At 37.2% G+C, this 24,023-nt stretch overlaps 1 protein-coding gene across 2 annotated transcripts in view; it reads left to right on the forward strand.

The window, feature by feature from the left end:
- Window positions 1–24,023, forward strand: part of LOC149778352 (heat shock 70 kDa protein 12A-like) — a 45,911-nt gene that overhangs the window by 16,086 nt on the left and 5,802 nt on the right. For both annotated transcript variants that reach the window (XM_089939175.1, XM_089939176.1), the window contains 2 exons: window positions 17,905–18,051; window positions 21,667–21,819. In XM_089939175.1, the coding sequence (XP_089795301.1) occupies window positions 17,905–18,051; window positions 21,667–21,819 (300 nt within the window). The remainder of the gene's footprint in view (window positions 1–17,904; window positions 18,052–21,666; window positions 21,820–24,023) is intronic.

Below are 24,023 nucleotides of genomic sequence, written 5' to 3' on the forward strand. Positions count from 1 at the left end.
CTGAATTAATGTGAAAAAGATACCCTGTGTCAATTAGGTTTAGTTTCTATGAGGTTAAAAGCTATCAATTTAAGCCCATTAAAGAACCAATTGATAATTGAAAATATTTTTAAATTGTATTTTTTTTAAATGTTAGTCAAGCTATTGCCTTTATTTTGATATTTGGCATCGAAAACTCAGATGATAGCCCCTTCGATTCATTTTTAAAAAAAAAATAATCAGTTTTTAATTTTCAGTTAAATAGATACATTGATTGGTACTGACTGAGCGGTAGATTTCACCACGTTACATATAGCTATTTGTTGGTAACGGGAATTGATAGTGCATAGTTGAGAAAAATAACTAGACACTTCTTAATACTTTAACCAGATGTGTCGTCGTCCTGAACCGATCAAAGATTATTTTAAATGTCCCTGAGGTAACATAACAATAATGTATAACTGGACACACGTGTTTCATTATTGTACTACAAAGATTCTAAAGGAGATAATCTGGGGCAGAGTGTAGAGACAAAAAATTGGGTGCAGCCGTAAAAGAAAGAATTGGGGGTGGCGATGGGGGTGGTGGTGGAGCGCGGTAACCAAATCGCTTAGCCTGCGCCTACATCCGCTATTAGATGCAGTTTTATACTTTCTATGTTAATTTTGCACTCAGCGAGAGAGAGAGAGAGAGAGAGAGAGGGAGATCTTTACGTCGCTTTAACGATTTTTCAGTCATATCGCTAAGATGACTGTAGTATGACAGTTTATAGTGATGTCTAGCAGTGGGGGGGGGGGTGTCATGTCGCAGACACGTTGAATTATGTCCCACCCAGTCACATTATTCTGACACCAGGTAGACCAATCCTAGCACTAAGCTCTTAATGCAGGGCGCTTAGCGAGGCAGCTGTTAGAGCATTAACTGAAAGAACATACATATAAATATAAGTATTTAATCTGTTTATCTATATTTGATTTAAAAAGAAAGAAAATAAGATAGCCATGTTTGCTAAAGGAGATAATGAGAAAAAGGATATAGAGGCCAAACGGGAACGGCAGTAAATCTGACAGCATTTTAAGAAGAAAAATAAAAGAAAACGGTCCGTAGATGTTCTCGTATTGGCCAGTAGAAAACGAATTCCTCAAACGACATCATCGGATAAATTTCTGTGTGCTCTAATTTTAGAATATCCCGTATGACAGGAAATTATGCATTCTTATCTTGCTTAATTTTAATTCAAAAGATCAATTACTATTGCAATGCTTTTAGTTATAGTGCGCATTAGCCTTTCCCCCCTCCCAATTGGTGGATTATAATGATCGTCAGTTACACAGTCAGCAGCAGGGAGGGCGAACCATACAAACTTTAGAAGGTTCCAAATGCCGAAATAAGATCTCCACAAGGAGGGGTTTCAACTAGAAATAACGTCGACTACGTTTCAAGAGGAACTCTCGGAGAGATAAGCCTCTTTGGGAGGTCCTCCTGAGTTAGTCCAAATGTGGTTTCTGGTTGAAATCCCATTAATGGCGCTTCGATTACAAAAAATGAACCAATTCGTTGTCATTGCCCTCCCTGCTGTTATTATCCAAAAATTTTATCAAGACCAACTCGATATCGTGTTCGAGGATCATGTAAATTTATCGTGATAAATCCGTGTGGAGTTAACTGAGCCTGACTAAATAAATTTCTAAACTTATTTATATCCATATCACCGCTACACCAGGTCTGATGAATATTTCGTAACTTGTGAGTATCAACTCCGTTAAAGACAGTAAGAATATTACAGTTATCCCTGATCACTTTAGGAATTTGTGTATACCGCTGGGTTACATAAATCACATCTGTGTTTTTGTGTCTACCTCTGGAAAATATCCTAGCTGGATTTGATTGTTTATCCAGCATTACTTCATCGTAAACAACTAAATTATTAATAAATCCATCAATATCATCAATACTTGGCGCTTCATTAATGTCAGTTATAAATTCAACAACACCATCTCCGCTCTCATTTAACGATTTTGCACTTTCATTAAAATCTTTTAACACTTCATAGCATCGTTGATCATCAACTGGCGGGACTACCAAATACAACTTGTCCCACTTCATCCACTTCATTACTAAATTCAACAGTAATTTTGTTTTACCACTCCCAGATGGACATATAATAATCATACGAACAGAATTTGGTAGCGCTGCGTGATGCTTAACTGGTTCTCGTTTCCTTGTAGCAGAAAAGTCAGTGATTTCCATTAGAATAATATAAAATAAATATGGATTTATATTGTGTGAAATGCAGGGCGCGCACGCCAACAAGTGATCTAACAACCATTACAACACGCAATAACAGATCTGCGGTTACAGGCAAGTGTGAACGATGCGGTACAAAGAAATTTAAATTTATTCCCAAATCAGGTGATAAACCAAAGCCAAAGATAAAGCCAAGTAAAAAAGAAAGCAACACGGAGGTGACATCGCAGCAAAATTAACAAAAGTACTCGGGACTCCGTGGGCTAAATACCCAGGAGAAAAACATCTCCCAGGATATAATTACTGCGGGCCTGGAACTCGACTTGATATCAGACTTGACCACCAAGACCAACCAAAACCAGGCGAGGAACCAATAAACGCTATTGATAAAGCGTGTCATGCTCATGATGTAGCTCATAAAAGTAAAATTCTACAAGATAGGCATCTCGCAGATGTGAAATTAATTCACGCGCTAAATTCCATCACTGATAAATCTTTCAAGAAGAGGTTAGCTAGTTGGTTGGTTAGATCCGCAATGAAAGGTAAATTAGCGCTAGGTGCTGGTAATTAATTATAAATGGAATCGATTTATTATTCCCCTAGAGGATACTGGAGGGGTAGAGCAGCAATTAGTAAACTCGCTGAAGCAGCAAAAGTTACACGCGTTACTGCTAAAAAGTGGTTATCCAAACAGACAATATGGCAAATTTACCAACCACAGCCTAAACAAATTCACTTTGCGCATTTCAATGTCAGTGTTCCTAATGAAGTTCACCAGGCTGATATTTTATTTTTACCTCATGATACCGTTAAAATCCAAAGACGTCAGATAACATACAAGTACACGCTAACTGTAGTTGATGTTGCAAGTAGATACAAAGATGCAGAACTGTTGACAACTAAAACAGCATCTGAGGTTGCTTCTGCTTTTGAACGAATTTATCAAGGTGGTCTACGATGGCTACAGCTGCTACAGGTTGATCCTGGCAAAGAATTTCAGGGTCCAGTATCGTCGCTGATAAAGCGACATAATGTCACCATCAGACGAGGACATACTGCAATTCACCGTGATCAGGCAATTGTTGAACGATTTAATCGAACTCTTGCTGAGCGGTTATTTGGATATCAGTACGCGAAGGAATTCATTCAGGACAAGAGATCTCGTGAATGGGTTGCAAGATTACCAGGTGTGATAGCTGCATTAAAAAATGAAATAACTAGAACAACCAACATTAAACCTATTAACGCAATTACCAAAAAGCATATACCCGTACAACGACGTGATTCTTCAGCACAGCCAATACTGGGCGATGTCACCGTGAGATATTTATATGAACCAGGTGAACTTGAAAAGGGTAAAAAAAAGAGCGACTGATCCTAATTGGAGCATCACCACACACAAAATATCTAGTATAACCAGATCCACAGGCAGACCAGCAATCTACAAACTGGATTCAACTGCTCCTCAGCGTGGGTTTACACGTGAACAACTACAAGTAATTCCCGAAGACACACAATTACCGACCAGATCACTTAACTAGCGCCAACGGTGGCAGCACCCCTACGCCGATTACATTCAAGACAGGTCAGCATCACATTCTCGCGTGTATGACCACGGCTGTTATCCTTTCTATCTACGGTGAATTGTCTTGGATTATTACTCAAGTACTGCCACAACATTATACAATTACAGCTTGCACAATGATTATTCTGCTGTTGCTTCAGTGTCATGATAAATTCAGTGTCTAGATCAAATTCTCGATTAATTTTTTGTCGCTCTGTAACCATCTAATTTTTTTCTTATTATATCATTGTTGTTTTCATTATCAATTTCATCAGCCATTGACTCATCCAAAACAATCCTTCGCAGTTGAGATATTCTTCTAACTCTGGACACTGCCAAATAAACTAAGTTTGACCATTCGATACGATCATCAACGATCCAAACAACTGTATCAGAGATAGTTAATCCTTGTGATGAGTGAATTGTCATTGCGTATCCTAGCGTCCAGGGTGATTAATCAGCGTGAATAGCATCTTCAACAGCGTTGATATCAACTGTGACAATATCATTTAATAAGAGATTTTGTTTCTCGGTCTGTCCTGGTATATCAACGTCGATATTTTGCCGTCGTGTATCAGCTGGTCTATAACACAACGGCACCGGCAGCGTCGGGAACTTTTCTCGTTGTAACTGAAACAAACGCTGTTGAAGTGTATCACGAACTATCTTTCTACTTGCAACTATCAAGTCGCTTGGTCTCCACGCTTGCAGAAAGTCGCTCATTGAAGTCTCTGAAATTAATTTACGCATTATTTCACATTGAATTTTATTCGGTTGTAGTCTGATTAATTTCTTAAACTCGTTTAATTCTGCATCAAGCGCTCTATAATCATCATTTGTCTCCTCGTAAAAAGCAACAAAATCTTTTAACCACAAATGTGGAGATGGTCCAACAAAAGGTGGTGGCTGGCCATGATCGCCACACATTATCACAGCTGTATTTTTTGTTAATAACCAATCGAAAAATATTTTTAATGTTTCTAACGGTACCGTACATATTTCATCCCAAATTACGATCCTTGGAATATATTTCTCTCCCATTCGATCCGTAGTCCACGCGTCGCCCTTGTATCTGAAAAAGCTGTGATAAGTGCATGAGTTAACCCCTCATTGTTTCATCTCTCGTGCGAGTCTGTGTGTAGGTGTTAACACGATCATATCTGAATTCCGAAATAATTCAATCGCTCGAGTCGTCCTACCGGACCCTCCCGGCCCATTGGGATAAACAGTCTTGTGTCTGGATACTGGATCGTACACAGATGGCGCACTCGACATTTCTGATAATTCTGATTTATAATAACTATCTTTGATTTCAACATCTGCGGACTCACAATAATCATATACCATTTCTTCTTTTATTCTCCACGAACCCCATGATGCATCATCAGTTGTAAAACGAGTTACCGAATTCAAGTATTTCTTGTTGATGTAAAACTAATCCGTTGCAACTCTAACTGCAGTGTCAGGGAATCTATTTATCATCGATAGCAAATTGATGGAAACATAAGCTAGCATCGAAGATCTTAAATGAGTATACTGAGGTGACTGGCCATCAGTATAACTTACAATTGTACCCAGCCGAGTTCCGTCAGATAAATAAGCGTTTTCTCGACTTACAAATATATCTCTCGCAGGTTCATCATCGATTAGAAAATTGTATTTAGCATCGTCCATAATTAGTCGTGCATAATGTCGTTTATGATCATATGCACCGCCTTAGAGTAAACTTGCCAATTATTCTTCTACCGAGATGCTTCGCGGTTCTTTTCTCTTTGAGGTTGGCGATTAATGTACTGTAATCATCACTTTCGCAATCAACCAGTTCAGGCGTTGGTAACCAAACTTCAGTCTGTGCCCGATATGATATAATTGCCTCACTGACCGTCAGCGATATCAGTATTTTGCAATCAAGCATATATCGTAACAACACTGTTGGTGCCCAGCGCTTTTCACTAAAATGCCGACCAAACCAAACATAACAAATAACATGAAGACCCTTAGCGAATTCAAATGACACTACACGAGCGAATCCTGTCAGATCAAAATCGGGTAATGGTCCATTAATGGCCACTCGCGTCATCGAGTTCGTGGGGTGTCCAAATCTTTTAAAGTATCCGGAGCATTCTCCCATCCCGAGAAAACGTCCTGGATAACACGCAACCATATCAACTGATATCATTTCCTTGTAATTATACTTGGTATTCCACAATCCGCCGTGTCCTTATTCACAACAACTTAATTGTACATCTTCAAGAAACTCACTTCGGGTTGGCTTCCACGAATTTTTTTTCTCAGGCAGCATGGGCTGCAACTGATGGAACAGTGAAACAATTAGTTAGTAATCGGTCAGTATCTTTTGAGTATCTCTGTGCAAGTTTTCTCATTGTTTCATGAAGAGATTCTTTACGGTATATTTCACCGTTAACGGGTACAAATTTTTCATATTTTTCATTATCTGAACTCGAAAATAACCACACTGACACAGAATCCTTTTTACCTATCTCATTAATAAAATCAAACATGTTTCTCCCAGAGTTCTCCCCGGAAAACTCCGGGTGGTAAAATCTTACAGTTCGATCTCGTGGGAATATTGTGACTGCACTGGTCAAAGCGTGAGCGATATGATCAATGATATTTATTGGAACTCCTTGCGATTTATATTTCGATTCGCATAATACTTCCCCTGTATTTCGTTGCTACGGTTATTGGGAATCTTAGTGTTTTTTCTAACTCGGCAACATCGTTTATTGTAGCTCCGGTATCCTTGACCCGTTCAGCCCATTTGTTTATTTTTTCACGTCGTAACGCCGATAGACCGTTTCCGCGCATCGCATTTGTAAAATGTTCAGTTATTCGTTCAGCTACACAATTCAGCTTTGAAAATCTCATTGGGGCAAGATCATTAATGTTGGTTTTTTTATCGGATAAATTCCATAAATGATCGCTGTTACAGGATACGCTCGCTCATAATATGGTTTATCAATCCCAGTCAGCGCTCCTGGTTTGGAATTTTTACTCAGTATGACAGTTTTTCCATTAGCAAGGACAGGGTCACGTTTGTCGCGGATAATCCAATTACCTGTTTCTGCTCGCGCGATAAATTTTACTCTGAAAAATATTTTTGATCAAGGGGAGGTAATCGATAATTGTTTTCGCTCGTGTATTGCTCATTGTAGCGTCCTTGACAGAGTCAACGCTGACTTCGTCAGTGTCGCGTATAATTTTGAATGTAGACCACACGTGAGATGCTGCATCATCACGAAATTCTTTTCTGGCATCTCTGATAATATCAATCAGATCAGTCAGGGCTCGCTTTTGCGAGTCGGGGGTTACTGTGTCAAGATCGAATCTAGAAGCTTTCCAGGGCTTGATTGCAGATAATCTCTCAAACTCATCCATATTGTATTTAAGACAAACAATTAAATAAAAATATTATATATATATATATATATATATATATATATATATATATATATATATATATATATATATATATATATATATATATATAATACCTCAAACCAATCAGTGCAAGTGGTTTAAAGTGGGATGTATAACCCCTCGTAATAAATCCTGCAGAAAAGAATTCTGCGGGGAACATTCACAAAGTATTCGAAGGGGGAGTTTAGGACGATGTGGTGTTGGAATCAGGGACAAAACACAGCTGTGCGCGAGTTGTGGTGGAAAAAGATATCGTGAACTTAAGCGATATTATGATAAAAAAATAACAATGATGCGCTAAGATGTGAGCGCGATTATATAACTAAGTTCTCATACAAATTATAAATTAGACAAATGACATTATTATTGTATAAATGAATCAAGAATTTGTCCTACATCCTACTATTAAGAATTACGAAGCGAATCGTGAATAGTTAGACATTGTCTGCTGAAGGAACCAGTTGATGCTGTTAATAATTCTAGTTATCTAAGGTTCAACGCTGGGAAGAAACATTATCTCTGTCATCGTTTTGTGTTCGAGGTTTTTCATGGGGTGATCAAGGATGGTCTTGTGATCGATTACATCAACCGTATAAAAACCAATAATTCTTTATCCAATCTGAGAGCTGCCACGCAGAGCGAGAATTGTAAACTTGGAGAAACTGGCTGTAATAATAAGAGAGCCAAGGCAGTTGTATCCATAAATCTAAAGACAAACGAAACAAAAATATTTCATTCGATAAACGCAGCTGGCAAATATTTTGATATTCACAGATTCTCAATACACTCTGTGGCGAAAAATATAACCAAATCCGCACTCTCTAAAAAATATAGTCAAATGATTACTTTTAATTATTGTTAGGTGTAGGTTGCTGTGTTTTATTTAACTTTTTTGTTTGTACTTCGCTAAAATCCGAGGTTTTTTATATGTAAATTTAGCATTATTTAAGGGAGATAACATCGTTAAGCATATGTCATGCAATTAGTTCCCTCCCCTTGATTTCATCAAGGAGAATGCGCAACACTCCCCCTTGATTTCATCAAGGAGATTGTGCAACACATGCCATTACCTTTTACAGGTAATATATTATCCAGAGCAGCAGAAATGTGTACAGTTATTTTTTTACAGCCAATACAGTTCGTGGCGTAACCGTCTTATTGTATACACACTGCGCCACAGTCTATTACAGCGCGTTAACACTTCCGCGTTAGAGAAAATAAAAAATTGTCAGTACAGGTAGGTGTTATTTTCACGGGTAATGTTTAGAATTAAAATCCAGTTCAGAACTTAAATTTAGCTGCAAATTGTTAACTGTCAACAGTTACCTATATGATAATTTCTGAAACATATACTAGTAGATTAGGACCGTGGCGCAAGCAGTAGCCAGGTTGATTCTCATTCCGGCAGAGTCGACAGGCAGCGGTTCGAGTCTCGTAACAGGCATATTGTCGACTGTACCGATTAATAGGATTTTATAATTGGGGGCGGCAGCCGAAGCCGTTCGTGTACATCTCTCTGCCACGTCAAATCGTGGGGGTGTGTTTTTAACCCCTGGGGGATGTACATGAATGCAATACAGGTATGTTTGTGACGCGCCCCCAAAATAAACAGTAGACGTGGATGCATAAGCTCTAAGTCACATGGGCACCCACAAACAAAACATCCAGAAAGAATGCGGCCAAAAAGAAACGATCATGAGGATGCCGAGAAGACCATAAGAAAGGTCTCTGTAAGACAAATTTCTCAAGACAAAAGACAAAAGTCTGAAGGGACCTCGTGGAGACACATAGGCCAGTGCAGTGACCCATGAAAATGATAACCGCTCATCATAGCTACTGTTTATTTTTGGTCTAAAATATTTTTCTTTTAAATATATAATATCGATATATATGATAATATGAATTACGAAAATATCAATGATGTGATTGTTGCTATTAAAAAAGTAGAACATGACGGAATTAATATATGAATTAAATCAGATGAATTAAATCCTGAAAAAATCATGTCTGATTTTGAAACACTGCATGAGGCTAAATGCGAAGGGCGGGTTATTTTGCCGGCTCAGTACAGATTTATAAAAAAAGATTCAGACGGCTATGTATCAGTTGCTAGCTACGGTAGAAGAAGCACAAATAAATGAATTTGTTTCGTTTTCTCGTGCAATTGAAAAAATTAGATCACAATTATCTCAAGAATACGAATAAAAAAAAATAATTAATACTCGCGAAAGGCAACTAAAATTTTTTATGTCAGATTGTGAAACGATCAAAAGTTAGACCCGTTGATTTTATCAAGGTGATGAAATCAAGGATTTCATCAAGGATACTTGGAAAAGTCAAAGTCAAGTACGTGGAAATGAAATCGAAAGTAAAAAAAAGATATTTTTTACCTGCATCAATCTGATGAGTTAGATAATATTTTTTTTACTTGTATCAATCTGATGAGTTAATTTTTTTCATTTGTATCAATCTGACCTGCATCAATCTGATGAGTTAGATAATATTGCCTTTAGTCAATCAGATTTAATGCAAGAGTGCGCGTAATTTAGAATCTGATCTTTATCACACGTGGCCATAGAAATACGTTCTCGCTGTAGTTTATCCAGCTGCGATTGTGTCAATAAAAAATCCCCGTTACCGTTTACATCAATAACCAAATCAACTGGGCCGACTAGAAACTGTGTAAACACATTTTTGATGTAGTTTTCAAGTACTTGCTTGTCGTGTATGAAAACCTTCGCGTGTTGGTACATTATATAATTACTCGCTTGATTAATTAGAAATCAGAATTGAGAAATCGGTCGATTTCCATGATTTTGACTAGTAATTACCCCTTTAGAATTGAGAAAATTGACAGATTTTCAGTAAAAAATAAATTTCTTGTAATATTTTTATGCACTTGCAGATTTCAATAAAATATTATATTTTTTTTGCTTTTACTGAAAAACGTTGAATTCGCATGATTTTGACTAGTTATTACCCCTTCACCATTAACAAATCAGTCGATGTGCATGATTTTGACTAGTAATTACCCCTTCAGAATTAAGAAATCAGTCGATTCGCATGATTTTGACGACCTTATTGCTTTCCGAATTGTGCAAAATATAACATCCGGCTGAGAAAATCTAATCGTAGATTTTTAGGATCGAAAATCTTTACGATGAGATCCTTAGGATCTTACAAGTAAATTAATATGTAATGTTTCATTCCTCAAATCCAGAAGGTGGCCTGATTGGTCTGTTAGTTTGAAATTTATTCTTGATAACAGTGGATTATGACACCGTAGATAGACTGGATTGATCGGCTCTTGCACGATCAGATATCCAGGTGGTATATCTTTCGGGGTGAATGAATAAAGAACAAATCCTTGCTGGGCTTGATTTGATACTGTCGTGTCCGTGCTGTAGCTGCCACCAATGACATCACACAGAAGACTGACCGCGAGCACAGGGGTTATATTTACGATTTCCGGAGATACATGTCGTCCTGTCCGTTCGGTGTCATTGTTGTGTCGGAGAATAGTTGCCGGTGGTAGTGTTTTTCTCCATTCTGCGAGTATATCAGTAAAGAACTCATCAATGATTTTGGTGGTGGATTTTTTTAGTTCGTCTGAACGATCGTTAGGGAATTTAAAATTCGGTAGATCAGCCTCTGTTATTTTGTAATACTCGAGAAAGCTTGGTTTATGTGATTGAATTGCTGTTGTTACAAGTCTTTGATGAATAAACTCAATATCAAATTGTATTTGATTTAATATCTCTATTTGCTTAATGATTTCATTTTTTGCTGACGACGCGTCAAGAAGATATTCGGTTAATAATTGACGTAGTTTTTTTTTGTTGCGTTTCATACTCGCGACTAATATCCTCAAAAGTAATTTTGATATCTTGCTCGATATAAGGTCGTAAGGGTAATCCATAATACCACTTCAATTTATGAGCACGTGATGGTGTGCTATAAAGTATGCTATTATCCGGTTTAGTATTTATGCCTTTCCATAACGGGTTATTTTCATACTTTGGAATAACACCATGATACGATCTTTTATCAGTGATATAATCAGATTTTTTAGGTTCTGGTGGCAGTGGTTTTTCTGACGGGGAATCTCAGGCCATCCTAACACTGTTCTGATCGAACTCTGATATATATCCACGGCGTAGTCAGGAGAGTTTATCTAGATTGCAGAAGACAGCGTTGGTTCATGAACGGTGATTGCTATTTTAGATTCTTTCCCGGTGATATTTTTTATTCGACGTTGTAGTTCCCCATTGATTTCTTCGATTTGATAAGACCCGGTTGGTATCCCAATGACGTTCCAGTCGGGGGTACCATCTGGTCGGTTTTTATTGGCAAACACAAACGAATTATTTGCTGGTAATCCACCAAGTGATTTTGATCTGATATTTGGCCAGCTGTAATATACTCGTAATTGTGCTAGTGCGATTTCTTTCACCGGAATCGCAGTTGGAAAATTAATACTAAATTCTGGTTTAGTCGAGCTTACTGTTATCATTGAAGTTCTCTTGGGGCTTGTATTTTCGGCTATCTGTTGAAGTAATTCCGTCATTATTTACCTTTGTTGTTTTTAAATGGCGGGTGCAGTCTTCGTATATCTTAACCGTTAGCGCGAATTCGGAATCTGATATTGTTTCGTCGTTGAGGCTTGATTATATCAGCGACGACAATTTTGAGTATGCTTCTGTTGCTGTGTTTAGCCGCGTGACATAATCGTGCAATTTTGTGCTCGTGCACGTTGTTATGTTTTTCGCGGTTATATTAAAAACACCTGCAATTGCCGCTGATGATGAAACACATATAGTTACTGCGATTGCAGTTGTTACTGGCGTTAGCGCTGATAATACTACTGCAGTGGATGCAACTAACGCGGATACTGAGTATACTGCAACGTCTACAATGACTGCTCGTCGTTTATATTTCTCTAGCTTTGTTGTGTATTTGTCGATGAGGGTTTTTAACTCTGTCATTCGCGTACTTGATCGTATCTATATTGCTGGACATTTAACTCTGTCGTCGTAAACTCTGTTAAGGGGGTCATTATTATTTTACGCAGTAACCAATTGAGGTGTTTCAGCTACAAATTCCAAACACCACCAGTAAGATGTTGCGGTTAATTCCTTATAGGCTGTTTCCAGTATAAACTCTTCTTCAGTTTCCTTGTTTAATATGATAGTAACAACCCCGGAAAACTTGTCGGTGGAATGTTGCCAGGGATATGTTGTGAAAATCTCAAATTTTACAGCACTGAACACAGACAGTCTATACACTCGAGTGACTGTTGCGGTATATTTGATAGTATTATTTTGTTTTGACCATGTTGCAAATCCAGATGACACCGTGTATACGATATTGGTAATATGCCTGGGAGTTACTCCGGGTGGAATTTTAATCAAACTAGTTTTATTAACGATCTCAGGAATACCACTTACGATATCTTGCTGTGTTTGTTTATCTTGCTGTGTTTGTTTGATCGTGTCAATGTTGGTTTTGATATCAGAATGTTTTGCGTCAACGGTGAGCGGTCTATCCCGGATAATGTTAAAAGATTGTCGATTTCATCTTTGGTCGCATATTTTGATAAATCTACATCGGCACGTTTTTTTTTCTTTGCTTCGATGAGAAATCTTCCGTAAATATCAAACATTATTCTTTAAGGATTGTTTAAAATGTTAAATCGGTCCGCTGTATACTCGTGCACGACTTTGTGAGGCGGTTTGGTTGATTTTGATAACGCTGCAAGCACATTAATTACTTCACGGCCGCATAATGGCGGATCGGTTAATGTTTGTGTTGGTAGCGTTGAATACCAAACTGGAATGGGAGTGCTTTGCACGTATTTTAGAAATTCAACTGGCGGTGCTAACCCATACGAATCGAAATAAACAATTCCACGTGGATGTATCGCGTAAGCAACCCAGTGAGTTCCTGGACCATCGCTGTTATCGAGATTAATAATTCCAGTTTCTGGATTATTCGGTTGTTGTGGTAATTGATCTCGCATAAAAACACCTCTGAAATGTTTTATTTTAAGTTGTTTAGCAGCATCGAGCAAATCAAAATTTGACATTGGTGTTAAAACCATTTGGGGTACCATGAAGGAGGGGTTCCTGGAAGTCTTAGACCCTTTCCATGCCATGAGGGTGGAGTTCCTGGAAGTCTCAGACCCGCTCCCTTTCTTTATATCCGTTTTCAGTTGCTTTCTTTAATGCCATTCCAGCAGCGGTTCCAACAGTTCCTAACGCGGCTGCTTTTGCAACAGCTGGGGCAGCAGCAGCTATGAGCACTGGTATTGCTGCGAGGAGTGGAAATATACCCCCGGTTTTAATCATGTTGCTGATGGCTTTTGGAGCGAAATCAAGTTGAACTCCGGTTTTTGCTTGCTTCGCTTTATTGAAATGTTTTAGTTGGGTTTTAGTCAACGATAACTTTTTTGGACCGCCGCTAGCGATTTGATCTTATTTTAGTGTTATCGTTGTCCCACATGCCTTTGCGTTTTTCGATTGTAATTTTTTCGCCTGACCAGGAGTCAGAGTGACATTAACGTGACTGTATGACATTTTTATAATAAACGCGACTGATCTAATTGTCTACATGTTTTCCACTGGTGCATCAACGACTCTCATTCGACCACTAGCACCTTCAAGTAACATTGCCTTGTCACTGAGTATGACCGCGATTGCTCTGTAAGGACATAAACAATTGGCGGACCATCTGCAACTTTAGGTAATACACCCCCGCGAGCTCGGAAGTGTATATCAACGACGGACTGCTTTGATAAATCAAGATGCTCCAACGGAAAGTAATAAATCGGGTACACATCTGTAAAATCAAACTGTGATATTTGCGTTCCAGTATCTATATTTAGATTACGCGCCAGAAACGTCAGCCAGCGATTGTATGCGCGCTACATGATTATGTGTAAAACTTAATGATATATCCTCAGACGGTTCCTGTTGTCCGTTTATTCTCAACGAAACCTCATTAACGTCGAGTTTGTCAAATGTCATATGGGAGAGTTTCTGGTTATTCACCCGACGAATATCTTGCAGCGCAATAAATATATGTCGTGGCGCAGAAACACCTTGTTGTGACGCTATTTGCCAAGTAAATATATCTTTGACGGAACTTTGGATGGCGTCTGTGGTCACTGTTAACCACGATAGCAATGATTTACCACCTTGATTCATAAAAGAGAGTAATCGCGGTTCTTCTGTAACCGATGGAGTTAATACCGGCAACCACAGTGAGAGTTTTGTTATATTTACCATACCAGCATCAGAATCACCATCGACACCAGCTCCTCGCCAGATCGCATCATTGTCACTATTTTTTCTAAAACGCACAACTGTGTGTTTAACTCCAAAGATGACCTTTCTAACATCTCTGCAAAATCCAAAGATGTGAGTTAGTGGAATCACGCACGAAAAACTTCTTCGTGTTTCTGACAACATTGCTCGGCGTGTTAAAAATCCCGAGTTGTAAGTCTCGCTAATACCTTTTACAACATCAAAAGCAACCGTTGGTTTATCCACGTATTCAGGGCCAGCGTCAGCTGGTTTATCAGCTGCAGTATCTGCATTTACCTGTACGTTAGTATATTGAGTATGATTGGCGTTGTCGAAAGCATCTTTAACAAACATCATCGATGGCCCAGATGATCTTGTGTAATCATCAGAATATCTTGCTAGACCAATTATTGTTGTAGCAACATCGACATCATTCTGAATCGATTCGATATTTTTTCCATCAATCATATATGTGGTACTACTAAACAATGCCATAATCCCATTATTGACAAAACCAACTCGTGCATTGGCACCGTATGCATTACCATCCGCCTTTACAAGTTCACCTTCCACTTCAATAAACGCCTCACAGGGCGTATAGTGTCTATTGTATATGACCATGTTATGTTATTTGCTACTGTTTAATCGCTGTAATCGTCAACGAGTTCATCGATAAGTTCTCGGTATATACTAGTGTCCATGACACCGCCTTGAAATAATCGCCGACAGATAACAGCGGCTTCATTAATTATTTCCGGGGAGTTATTTCCAGCGCGTTTTCCTCCTATGAGAACTTTTAACCGCGAAACGTCATTGAAAATATTATTAGGACAAACAAAATTATCTCCCAGACCTTCGCCAGAAGTAACACCGGTGTCAGGCTCATCTTCTAGAGATTGCAATAGTTTCTCGGTTTCTACATCTTGTCTAAATTTTCGATACCCGGGATGTGATGGATCGCGTTTTGCATTTTTGGAAGCAAAATATAAATGATAAGACCAAGTGGAGTTATTAATGAGCTATCAGCATGTTCAGATTTCAGATTTTTTGTTTTGGAGTCATAACCATATGCAGCAATACGGACTTATTCATCCCGGTTAGCAAAAGCATTAAGAGCAACATCGGTAAACATCTCCGCAGAGGAGGGGGGGGGTCTTTGGGTCGAGGTCGAGGTTGGGGTTGAATTTGTTGCTGTTCTGTTTGTTTCAGAGGCGGAGGAAGTTGAAGGGAGGAATCTTCTTGATGTTTTTTCTTGCTTTGTCGTGGTTGTTGTTCCTTTTCTCTTTGCTTTTGTTCTTGTCGTTGTTTTTTTTCTTCTTGCTTTTGTGCCCGTATTATTTGTTGCTGTTCTCGTTTTTGTGCCAGCTGTATTTGTCGTTGTTCTCGTTTTTGTTCCTTTTCTCTTTGCTTTTGTTATTTCTCTTCCTCTTGTTGTTCTTTTTGCGCCCTGTCATAATTCATTATCCCCTGCGAATAAATTCCATAACTAGTACTTATTTTGTCTATACGATCATCATTTTGATTTATTTTATACAACCAATCATACCACGCGCCTCTATGTACTTTAGTATAGCCGGGTTTTAAAAGTGTACCTTTAGAATTATATTTTTCGGCAGCAAACGCACCAAATTTGGCTATATCCCGTTTAGTTTTTGTCTTATAACTTCGAATTTCTTTCATACCCGCTTCAGTAAATTTCTCCGTAAAATCGATTCCCTTTTTTCCCATTTTTGGTTCTTCACCAACAGCACCTTCAGGTTGAGGCTGAGCTGCAGCTATTTTTTCAACAGTTTGTTTTAATACTTGAACAAGACTTTCTTCCTTTTCGGCCGGTTCCTTTTTAGGTCCCCTAATGGCAGTTAAAACCTCTCCAGTAACCGCAGTAACGGGCTTAAATAACTGTTCCGTTTCCGCTGCGTATTCAACTTATGCTTCCTGCCGCGACTGAACGTTTTTTTTTTTTAACTCATCTTTTACGGGGATATATTTTTTAAGTGCCTCTTCTTGCTCTCTGGCTAGTCTAGCTGTGTAAGATTCCGAATGCACCATATTGTTGCACCATATTATTATACAACAATTTTTAATTCATAGCAGCAGGGAGGGCGACGACAACGAATTGGCTCATTTTTTGTAATCGAAGCGACATTAATGGGTTTTCAACCAGAAACCACATTTGGACTAACTCAGGAGGACCTCCCAAAGAGGCTTATCTCTCCAAGAGTTCCTCTTGAAACGTAGTCGACGTTATTTCTAGTTGAAACCCCTCCTTGTGGAGATCTTATTTCGGCATTTGGAACCTTCTAAAGTTTGTATGGTTCGCCCTCCCTGCTGCTCATTCTTCCTTGACCTCTATTCATAAGAATTTGTAGGGGGTGATTTTAAAACTTTTAATATGCATGTGGCAGTTTTCAAAACCTGTTCGACCGAAATTGTTTTTCAGATTGAGAAATGCATTATATGTATGTATGAAAAAGTAATTGAAAATTTATTCAGTATTTGTTTTCTTAAATATTAAATGCATACTGAGAACCAAAAGATAATACAAAGAGAAATAAGTCGGTTCAATCAGTCCACTAATTGATCATTTAATTGGTTAAAGTGCAAAATAATGATGCTCAAGTATGTGTAATGAAATGCTCTAATCATGGTAATTAACTGGAGCAGTTTTATTACTTATAAATAATTGATATATCTTGGAATGTAGCTATGTACTCATAAATCGAACATGCGGTATTTTCATATCAGCATGACATTGTTTAGGTGAATTTCATTCATTATGTAGTTGTAAAGACGAAGCAAAATAATTCCTTCTAAGTCACCAGCTCGCACCCCTAAAAGTTCTTCTTTGCAAAAACTAGATGTTATTATACTAAACAAGTTTGGGTTATTTACTCTTGCAAAGCATCAATTTGTTTGACCTTTTGAAATAAAGATACATGTTTGTATGTAGGCATTTAGGTAGGTAGTTAGGTTGGTAATAGTATTGTTGAAGACATTTATGGTAATGTCAATTTAATTAAAATCAAATCTCCACTAACCTGGATGAAGATCTGACAGCCGCTTAGGGGTCATTTTCTAGTGACCCTTGCATTAGCCAATAGAAATGCAGCTTTCAGACATTTGAAAGTGAGTCAAATCGATAGGTACACCCTGATGCTCGTTAGTTCTACTGCTTAGCAAAAATATAAGACTTGTTGCTATTAGTTGATAAAATTAGCGATTATGGAAATAACATACGACACGTGAATATGACCCCTATCCGGTCGCTGCCAGATCTTAATGTAGGACAGTGGAGATCTGGTTTTAGTCAGATTGTGGCAATGATGACAATGCTATATTATTATTATTATTATTTCTTTATATCTCCAGAGTGTCCCGTCGCATCCACTTGTGGTGGCAATAGATTTTGGCACAACCTACTCTGGTTGGGCGTATTCTACCAAGGAGGAGTTCAAAAACAGTCCCCTTAAGATCCACACACGACATTGGCAAAGTGGGAACCACATCTCCGATAAGGTATAAGTCGTCGTATTATCGACCTTGTTTAAAAGAAAGAAAAATTTGGTTCTATGTGTCAGTGGTATGTGGCTTCGTTAGTGCTTTTGTAATGGAGACAGACTGATAAAGAGTTAATGGAGTATATATCCACTCTAATACACACCATGAAACTTGAAGCATGACAGCAAGGCACGGAATGCAATAAACCTAAGTAGACCGAGGTAATAGAACCGACCACAATAAAGTATCACTAAGTCAATGTAGAGGACACTCGACTACAAAAGTAGACTTAAAGACTTAACAATGTTTACTTTCTTAATTATTGTCACCATGCTTTTGTTTTGTATTTTCATGGTTTTTGTTTCAGTAAACTTGTTGCTGTATATCGTTTTATGTGTAATCTAATATTTTATGTGCTTAGAGCGGCTAAAGATTAGGCGCTGTACCAAGTCCAAATAATGTACACAGACGCACATATATACACAAGCACGCATCATGACTTGAGATGTACAAGCTTATGGAAACTAGATAATGGAAAATTTTATGTGAAAATAGATCAATAATTTTCATGCATGGTGTTACGTAATATGGGGTATGCGACCTTGTATTTATTTCTCTTTTCTTGGGAATCGTTTTTTTGTGATGTTCAGTCCTTTCTTTGAGTTCTATTTTTGTTTCTCTTAAAGAAAAATAAACAACAATTGTTGGGGTTTCAGGTGATCTTCAGAGATTGACTATGCTCTCCACAGCATCACGTGACCGTAGTTCTTTAGCAGTATTGCAAACTCGACCTGAAAGTGAAATAGATATATAAATAAATGTATTATGCTCCCGAAGGAATATATTTAATGATTGAAAATCCCTTTACTATATCATTACATTAGACAAAACTTTCGATCTTAAAAAATTATCTGCATTGTCTGCACTCACCTATCTCTCTCTCTCTCTCTCTCTCTCTCTCTCTCTCTCTCTCTCTCTCTCTCTCTATATATATATATATATATATATATATATATATATATATATATATATATAAAGAATCCAAATCATATGGCGAATTACAGTCCTTTCAAGTGCACTGGATCCAGCAAGGGATGATGCGTGCCAGGGATTGATTACGATAGATGCAATAAACTGACAACAAACAGTGCAAAACTATTATCTAACTAGCATGAGAGATTTTGATTCTTTATGAGTCTTTTTCAAAGGCAAATACAAAACATAGACAAGACAAACAAATAAAACCGAAAAACGGTTTCGTTTGCAAAACTTTACATGGATCGTTTCTGCAGGAATTAAACCTTTAAATTTATTATGTTTCAACTAGATTATATCAACTTGCTGAGGATGCTGGAAAATCCCACAGAATATCATAATATTTGGATCATTATATGAGACACATGTCCACAAATTACCATCATATCTTAAGGACACGACAGATTACCTCATACAAAGCAAGCAACCATTACTGCCAGATACATTTCTTGTGTCTTTCAACGTCTTTCGACATCACATGTTTTGTATACTAACATACCGTACAAGAAGGGATACAGGCGTGTAGAGAAGCATGGGAAACAAGAACTGTAGACAGTCCACACAAATACTTCCTGGTCTAACTCCTGCAGGTTGTCCTAAAATTCACTAACTTTGAATCTAATGAAAAAAGCTAACTCTAAATCAATGAAACCGCAATGGGTACACAAATGACCTCTTCGTATGCTAATATTTGTATAGGAAAACTGGAGGGTCAACTTTTAGCATTGGTTGAACTTACACCATACCAGTGGGTACGCTTTATCAATGATATATAAATGAAGTGGCAACATGGAAGAAAACGTCTGGCTGATTTCATATTAAAGGCAAACAACTTCCATCCTTCAATAAAATTCATGGCAGAAGACTCTAACTCAAATCACGTTTACTTGGACACAACAAACAGACTGGTAGAAAACAAACTCCAAACAGATATCTACTAGAAACCAACCGAGACACACCATTATCTCCTCCCATACAGCATTCATGCAGAACACTGCATTAGGAACATCCAATATAGCCAGGCACTGAGGATACGCAGAATTTACTCCAACGATGAAATACGCCGACTTAAAACATTGAAACCAAGCTGTTTAAACCAAGAAGGCTAGAACAAGACAGCCATGTACAAATAAAATTATCTTTTATAGCCGACACATTTTCTTGTTGAATAATTCTCTAAATTTGCTTAGTAGACTATAATTACTACTGTAACAATGAAATATCCGGGATATAATTTGCGCTTACGTAAATTTACATAAAGTAACAGATGTCGGTATGGTTCGTTCATTTCTAGGTCAAAAATATATTTCACAGCACCCTCAACAAGTTGATATATACTAGTTGAACTATAATACATTTAAAGATTTATTTTCTGTAAAAGAACCATGTATAGTTTGCAAACGAAACGGCTGTTCTGTTTTATTTGTTTACATCGTCTATGTTTTGTTTTTGCCTTTGAGAAAGACTCATTAAGAGTCGAATGCGCTCAGGATATCTATCTATCTATCTATCTATATATATATATATATATATATATATATATATATATATATTGTTGTTGTTGTTGTAGGTTTTAACGCCATTTTTCAGCACACGATAGGCTATACATGGCGGTCAGTATTAATGGTGGAGGAAGAACCCGGGAAATCCACGAAGGAACAACTGGCCTTCGATAAGGTACTGGCAAGCTTTCTCACATACCCACACTGGCCTAATCCAAGAATCGAACCCACGCAGACAGAGGTAAGTTGGCAGTGATACGTAATGGAGAATGCTTTACACCAATCGCCCAGTTTTTTTAAATCCATTGGCAAGGTATTTGTTTGCTTTTCATCAGCAACTTCATATTTCCACTCCTTGCGAGTGATGACTCTGGGGGAGAGAATGTGATTATGGAGCAGGGGATAACTGAGAATTTAAGTTTAAGAACATACATTTGGCTGCAGATATCAAGAGTTATAATTTTTTGTTCGCAATATTCTGCTTTAGTTGTGACCACTTTCTTTTTGTGATTGAAGGTAGAGTTGTAATTATGATGAAGTAAATCAGTTACATAGGAATTTTATTTACAGTAAATATGAAACAAATATCAGCATTTGTCATACATTGCAACGTTCTATAAAAGCTATGGTGATATCTGGAAATATTCCTTTTTTAACTTATAATAAAGATGAATGTTGTAAATTCACCCAAAAACGCTGTAGCTCAAAGATGTAGTTCTTCTTTGTTTTGGTGCTGGTTTTCTTTAAAGTAAATATACCCCATCAAAAAGTAAAAATGATTTGCAAACGAACTAGATGATATTTGAATCAACATACCACAGCGTCAAAGTTACACTACATTCTATGTAGATGTCTGAATTGTTTTCTTCTTCTTCAAACAAATAGTTCCATAAAATGTGTTGCAGTAATTCCAATAATTTCAAAGTTTCTTTATTCTACTTTTTCATATGCCAATGCAAAAGATGAAGCAGCCTCTGCTCTCTCGTCTTGTACCCTTTGTCCCCTGGTTTGATTCCAGTTTAGGCATGGCTGGCAATCCACAGTAGACGGCTTCCTATGGTCTCTTAAAGTCAATTCCATGTACTTCTACCTCTAGGCTCCTACCACAATATTGTTCCAGCCAGATGGGTTCACCGTGGAGGCTTTTGGGTATGATGCTGAATCAAAATACGCTGAACTGGCCGAGGAAGAAGAGCACACAAACTGGTTCTATTTCAAACGATTTAAGATGAAGATATACAAGAATGAGGTATTTGTATGATTTTAAATTTAGGTGCATTGTCACAGGAATGTAGTTTTCCATTAAATCAAAATGCATTAATATTTTGATTTGAAATACCAGCATAGGCATTTCAAAGGTCTTGCGTGATATTTAGTAGTGCAGCCGTTTGAAACACTGAGAAACCTTTTTACTAAAGGCTCCACACGAGGTATAACAGTACAAATGAATGGAGAAAAATGTATTCAATGAGCTATGTTTAGTATAAAACAGAACTAGCGGAAGATAACATCATCATTTTAAGTCTGACTATATCAATTTAAAAAACTGTTGCCAATCCAATTAGTACAAAATTATGTGAAATACTGATGAGAGTTGGAAAGTATTTGGTATACAGAGCAGATGCCTTTGGGTAGAAATTATCTCATTCCCTCTTGAAATAAGTACAATTAAAATGTAGTCAAACTCGTCACACACTCTAAATAGCATCTAAAGACTACCACAACTAGAACACCAACATATGTTTTTACGTCTTGTGGGAGTCCATATTTTTCGCAAACAAAAGTTATTTTCAAACATTATATCACCAATATACTTAATTCAAATTTCATCAGTTCATGTTTTCACCAAATCCATCCTTGTATGATGTATTGAAATATCTATCTTCATATTTGTATCCCATATTTCTATTAGTCCACAATAGTTATGAATGTTCATAAAAAGTCAAAACGTAATTCTACAATTCAGCTGGTGCATGGTATCATACAGACTGTTTAATTGTTATATTTCGTATTACAATTAAGTCTCTGCCAAAAACCAATCATTATCAGCTTGATAGAGATGCTTAATATAGACGTTATTGCGACTCTTCCTAATTCACCATAAGCAAAGATATTATATGTAGATTTGTTAGCTTCAAAATAATTGTACAAAACTTCATATGAAATTTCACAGTGATATCATACTATTCAAATTTCCAGATCTCTGTTCTATAAGGTAATTTATCATTAAAACGATATCACTGGAGAATTATTGGAAAACCGAACTGCACGGCTTTTCTTAACATAAAAAAAACAGAAAAAATGCACCCACACAGAGCCATTGTCTTGCTGAAAAATGTTTTCTTTTGCTTGCTAAAGTTACCGTTACTTGAAAACATATAGCTAAGATACTGAAAATCAGCTTGGAGTTCCGACTTGAATCATTGGAATGTAAAACTTTATTACTTCCGGATTTGGAATATATTTCAACCCATTTGTCTTTGCTGCATTAACATCATTTCCATGTTTTACGGTACAAAACTAAATCATTTAAAGATGCTTACAGTGCATGAGTAGATCGAACAAATACTACTGCATCATCATCGCAAAATAACAAATACGATTTGAAACATACTTCAGCATCTGAATTATCTAATACAATCTGAGATTAATATCAGTCAAACAATCATACAAAACCGACACAAAGTCGTCAAGATTATTAAACGAGAGCATAAAATCGGCATAAACAGTATTTCAAGACGAGTTGGTAAAATCAAAATATATCATGGGATACTAAAAGTTTAGATAATGGACATAACTGCCGAGGATAAAATTGGGTTTTGGTCTTTATTAGTCCCATTATGATCCATGCATAGTAAAACAAAATACAGGTCCATGAATAATAATTGGTGTTCATTCATATATATATATATATATATATATATATATATATATATATATATATATATATATATATATGGTTCAAGCTGGAACAACATTTCATAGAGAAGGTATGAAATGCTATCATTGTTATTGCAAACAATTCTCTGCCAGTAGCCGAGCATTCTGACTGTAAGAACTGACTGGGACTCCTTCTACTTTTCAATAAACAATGAAATTTGTTGTATATTCTTATAGCAGTTTTACAAAACTGCACGTGACCTGCCACACCGATATCCTATTTTTACAAAATCCCTTTTTGTTTTAAAAAAGCGTTTATGTCTTGCTGAACAAGATTGGCTTCCACTTTACTAAAGTTAACTTGAAGATGTATTCCTTAGATACTAACATCGGCTGGGAGTCCAGCCCCTTTATAGCTGATCTACGCATGTGAGATTCGCCAAACGATACATGTAAGAAGATTGATTTTGATGGATATTTTCAGGTTCCATCATCCACTGTGTAATCGTCACCAGGACTCAGTTATATGAATTTTGATATATCATTACTGGTGATATTTGTATTCAGTGTCCT

Source organism: Sinohyriopsis cumingii, chromosome 17, assembly GCF_028554795.1.
Source record: "Sinohyriopsis cumingii isolate HCF-2022 chromosome 17, ASM2855479v2, whole genome shotgun sequence".
NCBI classification, from domain to species: Eukaryota; Metazoa; Mollusca; class Bivalvia; order Unionida; family Unionidae; genus Sinohyriopsis; species Sinohyriopsis cumingii.